This window comes from Urtica dioica, chromosome 10 (genome assembly GCF_054948205.1).
Source record: "Urtica dioica subsp. dioica isolate 48M chromosome 10, U.dioica_male_clone48M_v1_H2, whole genome shotgun sequence".
Classification (NCBI taxonomy): Eukaryota; Viridiplantae; Streptophyta; class Magnoliopsida; order Rosales; family Urticaceae; genus Urtica; species Urtica dioica.
The window spans coordinates 16,415,121-16,431,384 of record NC_142765.1 but is presented as its reverse complement, the minus strand read 5'-3'; the positions used below and the strand labels follow the sequence as shown (position 1 = coordinate 16,431,384).

Below are 16,264 nucleotides of genomic sequence, written 5' to 3'. Positions count from 1 at the left end.
TAACCACATTAGAATACCTTGATTGTTCTGCGTAGTTTTCACTGAATCTTAACCCTGTGATCAGGGAAAAGTGCTCTTTGGTGAACTCGCGGGGTCTTCCACCAATTTCCATGACTAGAGATTCGTTCGATGGATCGGGCCCATCATAATAACCAGATCTCAATATCAAATGACTTATTATTCTGGATAATTTTGTTATCACGGGCATGTCCAGAAACTGCCCAAAACACGTCTTTTTGAATGTCTTTTTGGTTGGCGGTCATGCCGGTCTACTTTTCGAAGGCGTCCAAGTCCCATGAAAGTGAACGAGTAGCCCGAGTCTATTTCTTATTATTTTATCCTTCGTATGAAACCCTAAAAATTAGAGCATTAAACACATAAAAGTTAGAACATTAAACACATATGAGTTAGAACATTAAACACATAAACACTGTGGGTTTCGTGACAATTGTGTCACGAAATTTTTGGGTTTCGTGACAATTATGTCACGAAATGTTTGGGTATTGTGACAATTGTGTCACTAAATTTCTGGGTTTTGTGATGATTGTGTCACGAACTTTCAGGGTTTCGTGACACCTATGTCACGAAATTTCTGGGTTTCGTGACAATTGTGTCATAAAATTTGTGGGTATCGTTACAACTATATCACGAAATTTCTGGGTATCGTGACTTGACTTGACTGTCACTTTTAGAGAGAGAGCGAAATAGAGCATAATGTAAAGGGGTGCAGTGTGAAAGAGCAAAGAGAAGCCTGGCGGTGACTAGAGAAGCAGAGACAAAGCTTTTTTTAGTAAGTAAGAGAGTAAGAGGAAGGTTTTATTTGATTGTGACCTAGGTTTAAGAAGCAAAAATTCGTTGCTAGTGTTACTTAGATTGAAAAGGGAAAATTTGAAAAGCTTAAAATTGTGCAAAATTTATAATTAAGTGACAGTCAAGTCAAGTCACGATACCCAGAAATTTCGTGACATAGTTGTCACGATACCCATAAATTTTGTGACATAGTTATCACGATACCCAGAAATTTCGTGACACAATTGTCACGGAAACCAAGAAATTTCGTGACATATGTGTCACGAAACCCTGAAAGTTCGTGACACAATTGTCATGAAACCCAAAAATTTCATGACACAATTGTCACGATACCCAGAAATTTGTGACACAAAACAATTCACAGAACCTACATCTAATATGAGCAAGCCTAAACAAATCTAATTTTCTTACAAAATACACACAGAATCCCCAATAACATAAAAAATGAACACTTATGTCAAACTAACAGTTACATCAAACACACAATAAACATGCAAACCATGAATCAACACAAAATCCACACAGAATCAATACAAACATCAAACTAACAGTTTCATCAACACAAAATGAACATGTAAACCAAAAAGTTTTCATTTTTGTCACAAAATAAAAAATTAAGCAACAAAAAAACTGAAACCACCAATTACAAGTAAAAAAATATCTCACCTTGTGAGGTCTCTCGGATGTAGAAGGGACAGAGGAGTCAGAATTTGAAGGCGACTCAACAACCACCTTCCTCTTCTTCTTCGGCAGCGCAAGAACCTTCCTCCATTTCTTCGCCGGGGAGTTTTGAGTTGGTGGCTCCGAGGCAAAAGCCACGCGCGGACTCCGACGCGGGGATACATGCATCACTGGAGGTGGAGTTTTGGCCGATGATTGATGAAGACTCCTATTTTTAGGGTTAGGTTTTGAAACTTTTGGAGGGCGTTTGGTCAGCGAACTATTTTTTGTCTTCATTTCTTGGGCGAAGAATAGACGAGAGTGACGAAATGAGTGAGATAATGGAGTTTGAAAAACAAATCGAGACGGTTTTTTGGAGGGTTGGTTAAGGGAAGTTGGACAGTTTTTTTTCGCTCTCTCTCTCTCTCTCTCTTCTGGTTAAACTCTCTCAGGGAATGAATGAAGAAATAAAGAGGAAGGTGACGTGGAGATAGAGGAAGGTGGGAAATTTAATTGGGCTTACGTGTAAAGTGGGCTTAATAAGTGGGCCCGTTTCAGCATAAAATCCAGCTTTTTCGTGACATTTCGTGACTTCTTATTTAAATTTTAATGTTCACGGGGGTAAAATGGTAATTACATAAATCCAAATTAATTACGAAGTCCTAAGCCTTTTTTTTACTCCTAGTTAGAGCAATTTCCCATTTTTAAAAGCAACAATGAGCTTTCGTCGGCCCAAGAACTTAAGTTCAAATGTTGGGCTTGTTTAGGCCCATAAAATCGGTATTTGAGAAATAGTTTTCTATTTTGTATGTTATAGTCATTTTTCCATAAAAATTAGTATTTAAATTCAATATTTAGGTTGTTATAGTCATTTTTATACCGATCCTCCCATTTTTTTCTTGATATCGACGATATACCGTGGTATATCGGTATATCGTTAATATTTTAAACCTTGGGTATAATATGGTACAATGGTGAAAAGTGAAACTTCTGGGAGCATTGGTGGTGTTGAAAAATCGGTTGTTGATTAAATCAGACATACAAAAAAATGTATGATTTTTTTTGGAGACCATACGAAAGAACTAGGCATTCAACTTATTTGGAGTTTGGATCCAATGTCATGTATTTTTTAATATCTATGAATTTGGTGATTTCACATATATTTTTTTAGTTTTTAAAAATAGTATATTATATGGGATGCAAAGTATCAATATCCACACAATGTAGCGATTTAGTTAGAAATTTAAAGATTATTTTTCTTATACTTGTGTTAAAATCAATGTTCAAAATACCGTTTTCGACGTCGTTTCGAGCATCCTGATTTACAGAAAATCGACACGTCGACGGAAAACCGAACGGAAAAAAGTGGAAAAATGCAACTGATATGCCGATTTCCATGGAAAATCGACATGCCGATGGAAGATCGAACTGAAATAATGTCGGAAAATAAACTCATAGACAAATACTTGTAAATATAGTCAAAATTTAAATCATTTGAGGGTGGCCGATAATATATATATATATATATATATATATATATATATATATATATATATTTTGCAAAACAACCGATATATAAATGATATAAAAAAAGAATAAGATGACATAAATGCCCCCCGTGAACTTTAACATATTTACCTTTTTGTGTCATTATACTCCTTACGTCTATTTTAACATATAATTACACTACAGTCTTTTAGAATCAACAAGAAGGGAAAAATTGTGAATTATATATATGTATATATTTTAACATAATATAAATTCGGATTAATCACTTTTTTAGACATAAGGATTTCAATTTATTATGAAAATATGTTAGTATATAAAACCATAATTTTTTTACATAAATAATTTTTTTTATTTGTTATTTTTTGAAAAACATAAGTAATTATTTTTACCTGGGTATATTATATACTGAAACTTTCATAATAACTTAAAATATGCGTCATTTTCCATATTTCACTCATATTTTCAAAACATTTCACTAATTTGACTAGTAATCGTTTCTTTTTTTTTGACAAAAATATCCTCATGTTTCAGAAATTTAGTCAATAATTATTAAATTATGATCACCAATTATTGAAATCGAGTCAACAACTACTGAAATATGGTTACTTGAAATTTGATTAACTATTATTAAAATCTGGTTAAAAGTTATTGAAATCTAATCAATAGTTATTAAAATATGGTCAACAATTATTGAAATCTGATTACCTGCTATTGAAATGTGGTCAATAACTATTGAAATATGATTAAATACTAATATTAATAGCAATTATTTATGAAAATTAGAAGATTCAAATACTAATATTAAAAAAATTATGAAATACGGTTACTTTACTATTTCCACAATTATATAGTAGCGAATGCAATTCTGTTGGGCTCTTGCCCCTCTTGTGTGGGCTATTGTTCTCGTAGTTCTATTGGGCTCTTGCCTCTCTTTTTGCCTTTTTGACGTTTAATTTTCTCATAAGAGAAATATATATACATTTCTATTTTTAGAATAATATATTTGGGCAGCTTTTAAGCCTTCAACTACATTGCCCGAAACCCTAGCAATCCTACAAAACTATATAAAACCCCACTTATCAGATCTGGTGTCTCAACAAAGCATTATTCTTCTTCTTCTTCTTCTTCCCTCATGCCTTTTCTATCTATTTTCTTCTCTTTCCAGTCTGTGATCTAGTTTTTATATATTTTATTCTTTGTATGAGGTTTTGTTAAGATCATTTTGCTGTGGTTATTATCGTTCTTATTGCTATTTTTTGTGCAAAAATCTTCCATCCGCATGTTGTACTCTTTTTAGCAGAGCGGCCATCTTTTGCATAGATTGACTGATAAATTAAAAGCGTCATTTATTTATTTAAATGTCCTTTTGCTTTAGCTATTTTTGTAAGTGGGTTTTAGTTTGTTCATACGAAAACCTCTTCCAGATCTTTAGCATACATTTTCATTCTTTTTTGTTATTTATTTATTTAATTTTGATTTTTTTTTTTCAAAATATTTTATTTTGTACTTTAAAGGAAAAAGACTTTCTTGGTAACACGTGCTGTAAGATTATGACTTGCAAAGTTGACCGATTGTGTACTTCGAGAGAAAAATAAGTTACGGTAAAACTCACCGAGTATGCCAGCGCAGAGATGGAATTTTGGACTTTGAATGGGATTAAAAAATCTTCCACTTTATTACCAAATTTATCACAATATATTCGATTCATTTTCTTGAGATTTTATCATAAAAACTGAATTTTGTGACAAGCACTTTGATAAATTTATGAGATTTGTGACATTTTAATGAGATTTATCACAATATTCAAAATACCTACTGAAATGTCACTGATTTATTACAAAATATTCCACTTTAATTACATAATTCATCGTAAAACCTGAATTTTTGCGATAAATGTATGAGATTTAGTGACATTTTTGGTAATACAAGTGAAAGAATATAAATTTATAGTCGATTTTGGTGAAAAACATTCAAGATAGTAATTCATGTACAATTCTTTTAATTATTACCTACTGTTATGTGATGATATATATTCTTATTCGGTGACATTTTTTATCCTCTTCTGAATTTGCCTAGAACTGTTTAACAAAAAATAACGTTAAGTTGAACAAGTCATCATTGGAAGATTGGTTAAGTAAAAGCGTAAAACCACAAGTGCTTAGAGGTAAATAAATCTGGGCAAACAAAAACTATTTATTTCCTCTTATCTTAGATTGAACTTGCAACTTCATTTAAAGATGGAGTGAAATCACAATTAGATTTTTTTTATTTCTCAAGTTATCGCCAATTACAACAATATTTTTTCAATCAATTTTTGGTCCTAAAAGTCCTATGTTTTCAAATTTTGACACTTTAGGACGAAACCCAATTGCATATATTAGTCATGATATTTATCAAAATTCAAAATCACAATTAAATTAAGAGAAATTTTATAAAATATGAATAACGATAACACTAAATCAAATTGTTGTCCCGAAGATATCAAAACTTTGAAAACTTTAACTCTTTAAAATACTCTATAAATATCCAAAAAAATCATGTCCGCCTAATCAAATTGTCAATGCCAATGATTGAAATACCGTTATCGTTACCATTTCGAGACTCCGATTTTACTGGTATTTAGTAAACCAATGATATATCGTGGTATACAGGAAAAAAAAAACTAAACCGTTGAAGTTACCGTTATCGTCGATGAATACCGTATTTACCGAAAAGAATACAATGAACAAATATATATATATATATACATAAAATAGAATAAAAATGAGAATAATCTACAATATCTTAATTACATTACAAGTCATAATTCAAATAGCTCAACATAATGGTAAACCGATTACCAACTCTAGAATTAAAGATTAACAACACAACATTTATTTAAATTTATCTTAAATTCGGATTTAACAAACAATTAAACAAATTTGGATACAAAATCAAAATAATGATAATATTCATGTTAAAAACTAATTAATTTTACATAACCATTCATATTCCACAACTAATTTAACAAAAACCCTAAAAGACATTCAAACCAAAACTCTTATTTTTGGATCTGACAACAAAATTGAAAACATTTCGATACAAACTTAGATTAATGCCAATAATCAAGTTAGAAACTAAGAAATTGAACTTAATTATAAGAAACTCATACAAAATTTCATTAAAAAACACTATATTTCATCAAGATTTAAATTTCGTCAGGATTTGAACACTTATCAGTCTCCACGCTCGCTTTCCATCGAGATGCAGGGAAGGGTAGTCTTCACACTGTCGGGAAAAAAAGGAAGGAATCCATGAGATTTGATGGAAAATAGTGACAAATCGCCTTCACCCGAGCGGATAAAATCATAAAACTTCTCGACATTTTCTGATTTTGATCCCGGTTTTCTCTTAAATACCATTGATTTTTTTGAGAAAAAATCACTGAACCAAACAGGTTTTTACGAATCGGTTTCCGTCCTGGTTACCGTTCTAGCGAAATTCAAGAAAACTTCCGACTTTTTAAGAACCGGTGTCGGGACTCTCCAAAACTTTAATTTTTGCCCGGTTTCCGCGAAATTTAAATCCTTGACCGGTGTTACTTTTTTCCATTTATTTAGTTTTATGGATAACTTGGTCACTTTCTAGATAAAAGTCAAATTCATTGTCCCTTGTATTTATCGATCATATTTTACAAATTTTATCTTAATATTATAAAGAATGAAAAGCACGGCGTGAGAGAGAGAGGATTCCTAATAGGCGGGATTCGGTGACGCTGAGCTGAGACCTCAATCCATCGCCACGTCACCACCGTCACCGTCACTCTTACGGCTTCGCAGACGGGCTCGTGGCTTCACGCGCCGTCTCCGACTTCACGCGTCCTCTGTTATCTGGTATAATATCGCTAGCTCAACACTAACTACTTGGCTTCGTGTTGCTCTCAATAATGTATATTATCGAGTCATATTTTAATTATTAATCTCAGATCTTGGACATTTTTTAAACTTCGATCTTTCAGTATAAACACTGGTAATACAAGTTTTTTTTTTTTTAATAATTATTTCATCCCTGAAAAGAAAAACAAGACATGAATTTGTGTACGCAAACGAATCGGTGTTTATTCGGACTTTCTTCGTCGCCATTCATTCCCGGGATCGATCGAGGATTCCGTACGGCCGTCCCATTCTCTGTCCGTACAATCGGAAGTAACCGGAACAGCAGAGAGAGCACTCAGCTAAGAGCTCTGCCAACTTTTCGACAAAATGCCAGCCCGCAAATAAACTCCATTAACGAGGTTTGATCCATTTTTTTTTCTTGAATTTTGTTTGGTATTTAGGTCATACTTGAGCTGGTTTTTTAATTTTTCGGCAGTTGGTTGAGTCGTTGATTAACCGAGTGGATTTGTCGGAATCAGAGGCCGAGGCGTCCCTGGATTTCTTGCTCAATGGAGCCGATGAAGCTCTGATCAGTGCTTTTCTGGTATTATTGAGAGCCAAAGGAGAGACTTATGAGGAAGTAAGTTTTTTCTTTTTCCCAATAAAAATTTGCATTTAGACAGTTTAGAAAGCAGAAAACTTGGCCACCGAAGCTCCACTTTCTTTAGCAGCAATTAAGTACTATTCCAAGTAGTAAAATCTTATTATTTGGTTGTAAACATTTATTTTATATAAAAAAGTAGATGAATTTGACCCACAGATTTAAGAAAAGAAAAAAAAAACTGTAATGTATAAACGTTCTTGTGCTTTTGGACTGTATTTTAGAGTGACGAATTGTTACATCGGATCCCCAACCCCTTTTTTTTTCGTCTGCTGAGAGGGACATAAAATGAGAGACAAAAGGGAACATTTGATGAACGCCAATCAGTTTTCATTTTTATTTCATTTTTTATTTTTTATTTTTTACAAACAGCAATAATAATATAAACTGCAATGAACAAACGTTCTTGTGGTTTTGGACTGTATTTTAGAGGGGGAAAAAAGTAAAATTATTCTCTTTTTTTCCGGTCTCCTGTGACGAACATAAAATCAGATACGAAAGATGACGTTTGACGTCTCTCTTGTGGAGCAAAGTCAATTGATAGATGTTAGTGAATGAACAGATCGTGGGGTTAGCGAGAGCGATGCTCAAGTACAGCGTGAAAGTCGAGGGCTTGGTCGACGCTGTTGACATCGTCGGAACCGGCGGCGACGGAGCAAACACTGTCAATATATCCACCGGCTCTGCGATTCTCGCCGCAGCTTGTGGTGCTAAAGTCGCAAAGGTGCTTTTTTCTCGCCTTTTGATTCTCGAGAATTGTGTCTGCTTTGGTAGTTATATATATATATACACATGATGAGATGTGAATAAAAAAATGGGGAAATTACGTTTCTTAAAAGTGTAATGGGGTGATTTAAATCCTTTCAAGATATATATAAATGAAACTACAAACAATAAACAATTGGAACAATTTTGTAAACATCAAGAAATATGATTGTTTATAACTTGAAAAAGGCGATTTTTGTGATAAAAACTTTTAGACAAATTATTCCTACGATTAGTTCGAAAAAAGCACTACCACATGCAAATTTCACAACGTAAAAATGTGTGGATTTTTTTTTGTTTTATTTTGAAAGCAAGGAAGCCGTTCAAGCTCTTCTGCGTGTGGAAGCGCCGACGTGCTGGAGGCCATGGGAGTTGTGATCGACCTTGAAGCCAAGGTTTGGCTTATTAGATTTTTCGTGTTCATAATTAGTGAGGAAGATGTGAAAAGTGTAATTTGATTTATTTATTTATTTATAATATCATCAGGGAATCGAAAGATGTGTAAACGAAGCCGGAATCGGGTTCATGATGGCTCCGATATATCATCCAGCAATGAAGATCGTGCGACCGGTCCGGAAGAAGTTGAAAGTGAAAACCGTGTTCAACGTGCTCGGGCCGATGCTTAATCCGGCGAGAGTCCCATACGCCGTTGTCGGTGTCTATGCCGAGGATTTAGTGAGTCCATATTTTTTTTTCTGTGAAATAAATGGTTTAATATTCTCTCGTCGTCTCAAAGATATAAATTCTCTCTGTAATAGTGTTGTTTAGTTATCGAAGCCATTGGTTTTTAATAGGTGTTAAAGATGGCTAAGGCACTGCAGCGGTTCGGCATGAAAAGAGCGTTGGTCGTTCACTCCGAGGGCTTGGACGAAATGAGTCCTCTTGGTAGAACTCCCAAGTCTTTGCTTCTTTATATCTCTCGACGTTTTAAATTCTCGGTTTCATGACAATTTCAGTATATTAATTCCTTTTTTTTTTTTTTTCTTTTTTTCTTTTCCGGGATGGTGCCATAGGACCGGGTCTTATCCTTGATGTCACTCAGTACAAGATCGAGAAGTTCTCGTTCGACCCATGTGAGAGACCCTTTTAATAACTCTATTTTTACTTCTCCGATCCAAAATCTGCTGCGATGAAATGAAACCAGGTCGCTTTATCTTTTCAGTGGAGTTTGGGATTCCCCGGTGTACCCTCGAGGACTTAAAAGGCGGTGGGCCCGAGTACAATGCCAAGGCCCTAAAGAGCGTGCTCTCCGGGGAGAAAAGCCCGGTAGCCGATGCTTTTGTAAGACTCTTAATTGACTTCGTGATTTTTATGTTTTTATGAAATGAGTACTTGATTATATTGATGCCAAAAAAAAAAAAAAAAGAGTAACTTGATTATATGATCGGTATATGATATATACATAAATAAATAAAAAATCGACGGTGCAGATCTTAAATGCCGCGGCAGCGATGTTGGTTAGTTGTCATGTGAGCTCGTTCGCCGATGGGGTCGAATTAGCTCGAGAGGTTCAGCGATCTGGCAGAGCCATCGAGACCCTTGATCGGTGGATAGAAGTCTCTAATGTGAGTGAAATGAAATGAAATTAAGCAATGGCTTTTAGTATTTTTAATTATATATATATATATATATATATATATATGATGTGAAATAAATGGGCTTATCTATTTGGTTGCAGAGGGTGAAAAATGGATTGGTTGTCAAAGATATATGAGACAGCTATTGGGTTTTAGAGAATGAGAAAAATAAGGTATGTGTATCAATAAATTTGTTTAGCCAAAGAAAGGAAAAAAGGTAAAAAAAGGAGAGACAATTGTTGTCGATTTTTGCAAGGAATGTGTTTATTTATTTAGGCATAGACAATAAGTGCTCGAGATGTTTGTACCTGTTGTCTGTAAATTTACTTATGGAATGCTACAATTCAAGTATTTATTTTGTCAGTATTTGATGTCCAATGTCGATCTCCTTAGTCCTTACCAAAATTGGAATATTTTTTTGAACAGAAATAGCCAAATTGGAGTAGCCAATAAAAGAAAAAAGAAAAAAAAAAGAATGACAAGGAATGAGTACATCTATATATGTCAAGTACTCAATAATTCAAAGCCGAGTTTTTTTTCTTCTGCATATTCAGTAATATCAATATTTATGTATATAAAAAAATGGTGTAGTGTGTATCAAAAATAACAAACGCAAATGTGCTCCACTTTGACATGATATAGATTCTGAAGTTGTGTCACCGTATTACTGTAAGTTAATCATCATCCATCCCAACAGACTCATCAAAATACCTGTAAATAATCAAAACCGTATTTATATTTTAAAATTATGTGTAGATTTGATAAAAAAATAATAATAATAAAATAATTAAAGTGTAGATAGATAAGATACCTATGGTTTTATTTCCCATATTAGACACCCCTTTGCTTGAGGACGCCTTCACTGCTAGATCTAATCGTGATAACAAGCAGAAGGAAAAAAATTGTAAATCGTCAAAACTAACGATTATTAAAATATAGAAATCAATTTGTTACATACTCAAGATATTCGAATAGACTTCACAATCTTAGGTCATTGGAGCAGTCGAAGGTTTTGATTGGGCTTTAAAAAGCCCATAAAATTTATGACCTAATAGATCTGAGATATATAAGCTTTTTATTTATTACTTACTGAAATCACAACTTGAGGTTGAATTAGAGGTCCCACACATGCACAACTGCTTAATGTCGCCCGTGCCATAGCCGCACGTGCCTCCGGTGGCCTCGCACGCTCTACAAAACTCACCTTCTCCTTGGACCGAATACTTCACGCGAATTCCATAGGCCCAACTCTGAGGCCCACTAAGCCTCAAAGGGGCTAAGCTATAGGCACTACTATACCCTTCACACTCGAGCTTGCTCAAGTTTATGGCCTTGATGGACTCGAAAGACAACGAGCAACACTCGGGCGGGCCCGGGCCCGATCCGGTCCTTCTGTGGCCCAATAAGTCCCAAGCCGGGCAGCTGTAATACTCCTCGCAGCCCATGCCCGAGATGTTCCTGCACGGCAAGTGCTGGGCCGGAAAGCCCTGAAACACGGAGGAAATTTCATATACGGTAATTTTCTGAATTCCTCGGATTTTATAACATTTCATAATAAATGAGCTATTTTCATGAATAAAAATTAAAATTGAGGTATTCTCGAAAACGTTTTTAAAATGAGGTGGCTCGAGTAATTTTCACCTGAAACAATTGGGACCGACCCGAGCACCCGATGAGCATGAACACGTTGTCCGGGGCGGGGGTCAAATATGGGGCCCGCCACGGCTCCAGGGAGAATCCGTTTCCGCGGGCCCCGAGGACGAGGGCTTCGCACGTTGACAAGTGGGGCTCGTGGAGCGTCAGGGCACGGTAGGGGTAGTCGATGTCCAAGACCCGGTAGGACCCGGAGCTGACGTGGAACATGAGGACCTCGTTGACGCAGAATAGGAGGTCGCGGAAGCCCGGGTGTCCGCACCCGGTGCGGAGGGCAAAAGGGTAATCTATTGTCAAGTTTCCACAATAGGATCTACATTGGTTGGAATAGATATTGCCGAGTGTTAGTTGGGCTAGTGATATGAGTAGAATTTGGACTATATTGATCTTGATCATTGGCTGTGATTTTTTTTTCTTTTTGATTGTGAGAGAGAGAGGGAAATTGGGGAAGAGATCAGATAGAGAGATAGAGTGAGACGACAGTTAGTAGTAGTACTAAAGAGAAAATGATACCTTGCTTTCGTTGGTTGATTTGGTTAAGAAGGGAACTAGATATATATATATATATATATATATATATATGTGTGTGTATATATATATATATGTGTGTATATATATATATATTATTACTTACATTTTATTTTTTTAGCGAGAATGAACTTTAATCACATGTACTACTTTCAGAATCTAAGTTGTGAATTTCTCTACTTTTATTTTGTTTGTTAAAGACGATTACTGGGGCAGTGGCTTCTTTGATATCCTGCTAGCTTTAATTTGTTTTTTTGGCACTGCTGAGAGAACGTTTTTATTTATTTAATTATTTATTTATTTTTATGGGGTGCTTTAATGGATTCGCTTCTTGGTCCAGGACTTGGCGGTATTAAGAAAAAAGGGATTCAAGTTTAAGATTTGGGAGGAAAAAACTGCAAATCATTCTTTTTCTTGTTTATTATACGATGAGAACACATTTTCTCTTAAAAATAACAAAAATATAAAATTTAAGCGAATTCACATGTGTGTGGTTTTTAGACTTGCCATCAGCTTCAGATCAAGTTCAGCTCCTCACGTGCCTTCGTGCATGGATGTGGACATTCACTCAATTTTCGTTACTATGCATATACCATATTTAATTACTATTGTAAAACCCATATATAAAGAGGTCAAAATAGATGTAACTTGAAATAAAACTGTATATATGTCCAGTGTGTAAGAAAGTGTATGAAACTGAATGCTCAATAAATCCCTCTTTTTGTAAACCAAGTTCTTGAGGTGCTTTTTTTTAGGTTCATTAGGTAATTAGTTGCATTTAAAGTTTGACATTGTTTAGTCAGTTCCATTTATCTAAAATTTACGAAACGTTGACTATATAGTAATTCCAAATGTTTTAGTTGGTTATTTACCTAATTTTTTGTTTTTTTATATATAATTTATGCTCCAAGCGATGGTTGAAGTAGTCATGTCCCTCGTAGCAGATTTGATTATCATGACATTGAGTTCTGCAGCCATGAAGAAGATTGGAGAAATCTACAGCATTGGAGACGAACTTGAACAACTTCAAGGAACTCTCCCAACCATCAGAGATGTACTTCTTGATGCAGAGAGACAACAAGCTCACAACAACCAAGTCCGGCTTTGGCTTGAGAAGCTCAAAGATGTCGTCAATGATGCTGATGATTTGGTGGACGAAGTTTCCACTGAAGGACATCGTCGACAATTAATGCCCACAAAGAACAAAGTGTTGAAGGTGGTGCGCATTTTCTGTTCAACCTCCAACCAGATTGTATTTCGAAACAAGCTTTCTCGTGATATAAAAGAAGTCCAGAACAAACTATATGCGATCTCGGAAGAAAGGAGGGACTTCCAAGGCGAGTAATGAGATTGTGAGGTCGTTGATGATGGTGAAAGAGACTTATTCGTACGTGGCTGAGGAAAGTGTTATTAGGAGGGTCGAGGATAAAAGGAGACTGTTGGAACTACTGTTGGGGAACATGGAGGTTGAGGATAGGGTGAGTATCATTCCCATATTTTGTATGGGCGGGCTTGGAAAGTCCATAGTGGCTTAGCCTGTTTTCAACCATGAGAATGTGAAGAAAAAATTTCATGAGCGTATTTGGGTGTGTATGTTTGAAAACTTCGAAGTGAAAGCGATTGCGAGAATAATTCTTGGTCAGCACAGGCTCAAGCGTGGATGATAGTACATTGGAGGAGTTGGTAAAGACTTTGAAAGAGAATTTGACTGAAAAGCGATACATTCTTATAAGTGGAATGAAATCATTAGAAGTGGCATGACTTGATGGGAATATTGAATATCTTCGGAGATTTCGGGAGCAGAATAATTACTACAACATGCAATGAACGCGTTGCAAAGCTCACAAGCAAGGTAGTGCAGCCATATCGATTGATATTTTTTAGTGACGAAGAATCTTAGTCTCTGCTCAAGAAGATGGCCTTTGGAAATGCTCCAGAACCTACAGAGTCCGACATTGTGGAAACCGGATAGCAGATCATGAAGAAATGCGAAGGGATTCCACTAGCGATAAAAAAGATAAGGAGCATGCAATCAATTAGAGATCCAAATCTTTCCTCGGGAATGAATCTCGAGCCTGCCTTAACAAGAGAATAACATTCTGCCAACTTTGAAGTTGCGTTACGATTCTCTTCCATCTCATTTGAAGCATTTGTTTGTCTGTTGTTCTTTCCTTAAGAAAGTTTATGAAATCTTTATCAGGGACCTCATAGATTTTTGGGCAGTGCAAGGGATTTTTGTTGTCTCATCAAATGAGCGAAAAGCTTTGGAAGAGAAAGGTTATGAGAATTTTTATGGTGCTGTATTGTAGATCTTTCTTTCAAGAAGCCGTAATATCTGGCGATGACGAGGTGAGATGGTTTAAAATACACAACTTAGTTCGTGCCTTGCCATATAGCGGGGAACAAGTATCTCCACTTAGAGCCTAACCAAGAAAAATCATTCGGATTCGAAGAAGTGTGTCTCACTTCATTTTCTAGACTCGTGGAAAATTACTAACCTCGTTGCTAAAGATACATGTACATATGATTTTGAGCCTGTAGCGTCCAACTTCAAATTCTTGCGCATGTTAGATTTGAGTGGAGCAATGATTACGATAGTACCGGATGGTCTCGACAAGTTGACGCACTTGAGACCTTGATTTTTCGGGAAGTTTGATGAAAATCTTGCCCAATTCTATTATGAAGTTGGTCAATTTGGAAACCTTGAAGCTTAATCACTGCAATTTTCTCCGTGAACTGCCAAGAGACACAAATAAGCATGTCAATCGAAGCGTCTTGAACTCAAATCGAAACTTGTTTGCGTATCAAGAGGAGTGAGCCAAATGACTAATCTTCAAACTTTGCCATACTTTCCATTGAGTGAGGATGTTGTTATCGCAACATGAAACATAAAGTTAGATGAGTTGATGGGACTCGAAAACTTGAAAGGACCTTTGATAATCACTAGGCTCAAAAGTGGGATGGAAACTGGAGGAGCAAATTTGAAAGAGAAGGAGTATATTCAGAGGCTAACACTTGTATGGTCAAGAAATAGTAATAGTGACCAACATTATGGTTCCTTTTTCTTTTGCAGCTTGCAATGGTGAAGAATCAAAGGCTGACCGAGAAATTGATTAAAGGAAACATATACGATGTGTGTGCCGGTAGGAGCCGACTACTTGAACTTCAACAAATAAATGCTTTTAACGGCCCCGCTTCGTTAGAATATGACGAGCGATAAGGCCCGCGTGTTGCATCGGGGTTTTAGGAATACTTTTATTAAGCGACATTACTCCATAACAATCCCTTCATTAAGGGCTTCTTTATAGCGAATTTTGTCTATTTTATTCTTTCTTTCTTCTAAAGCTACTGGTTTACTATTCTATCCGGCATCTTTTGGACCTTGTTGATAAGGTAAACCCACATGCTATAATTGTGCAATACTTGTAAGGTTTCTTTATAAAGTAATCAAGAATGTAAAAATTAGAAAGTCATCATATGTAAAGGCATTTCTTAGATAATTTAGAATCAAGACTTAAAAAAGGAAAAAAAAATGATAGTTAAATGGCTTTCTTTTTCGGTTACGGTATTCTGTTTGTTTATATTTTTGTTTTATTTTTAGTTACATTTCGCAGTGTCGAAAATGGTAGGCCGTGGCAAGTGAGGAAGGTGGAACAGAAGATGCCAAAAGAAGAGGCGACGCTTTTGCTTGTGCATTTGCCGCTCATCTAGCTCGGTACTTTACAATCAATATTCAAAATTTCATCATTGTCTGTAACGTAGTAGGAATAGGTTTTTGAATATCGTACTCTGTACTTTTACACTTCACGATCGGCTCGGCTCTCTATTAGTAGGTTGATGGAAGAGCCCACCGCATATGAAAAGTTAAGGTTGACCAATCTACTTGAGCTAAGAGAAGAGTGCTCGAGGGAATTACAGTTCGTCGATGCTTACAGAAGTATAAAATAGAGGTCTGTGATATTTTGACAAAACTCAAACTTTCTATTATATTTTTTAGGTAATGGCGGCATAAATATCTAATGTTTTCATTTTGATATACTTAAATTCTCAATTTTTTTTCGACGGCGAAAATACCTTTTGTTTATATTCAGTAGTGTTAAGCCGTTTTTTGGATTTAACATTTGAGGACACGTGGCGTGCCTGGAATAGTCACGTGCCTAGTATTGGATCGGCCCAAATTACTTTTCGAGCGAGCTCAACCTCCAGACGAGCTCGACCCTCCAGGCGAGTTCAACCTCCAGGCCAGG

General features: G+C 35.6%; 2 protein-coding genes across 3 annotated transcripts; one reads left to right on the top strand and one right to left on the bottom strand.

Annotated features, from left to right (window-relative positions):
- The first annotated feature begins 6,649 nt into the window (after positions 1–6,649).
- Positions 6,650–10,214, top strand: LOC149383572 (tryptophan biosynthesis 1). Of its 2 annotated transcripts, none has more exons than XM_089628914.1 (11): positions 6,650–6,851; positions 7,035–7,252; positions 7,330–7,473; positions 8,057–8,218; positions 8,571–8,654; positions 8,746–8,934; positions 9,054–9,144; positions 9,273–9,332; positions 9,422–9,540; positions 9,690–9,824; positions 9,938–10,214. In XM_089628914.1, exons 2-11 carry the CDS (start codon positions 7,046–7,048, stop codon positions 9,971–9,973), a joined length of 1,227 nt encoding a protein of 408 aa, XP_089485040.1. In that variant the 5' UTR covers positions 6,650–6,851; positions 7,035–7,045; the 3' UTR covers positions 9,974–10,214. The 2 variants fall into 2 exon arrangements, with proteins under 2 accessions (XP_089485040.1, XP_089485041.1); XM_089628915.1 differs by lacking the exon at positions 6,650–6,851 and adding an exon at positions 6,888–6,906.
- A 109-nt stretch (positions 10,215–10,323) lies between these two features.
- LOC149383571 (wall-associated receptor kinase galacturonan-binding protein) lies at positions 10,324–12,017 on the bottom strand. Its single transcript, XM_089628916.1, has 4 exons — positions 11,478–12,017; positions 10,927–11,323; positions 10,648–10,707; positions 10,324–10,547 (listed from the first exon to the last, which is right to left on the bottom strand). Exons 1-4 carry the CDS (start codon positions 11,883–11,885, stop codon positions 10,501–10,503), a joined length of 912 nt encoding a protein of 303 aa, XP_089485042.1. The 5' UTR covers positions 11,886–12,017; the 3' UTR covers positions 10,324–10,500.
- Positions 12,018–16,264: the final 4,247 nt, after the last annotated feature.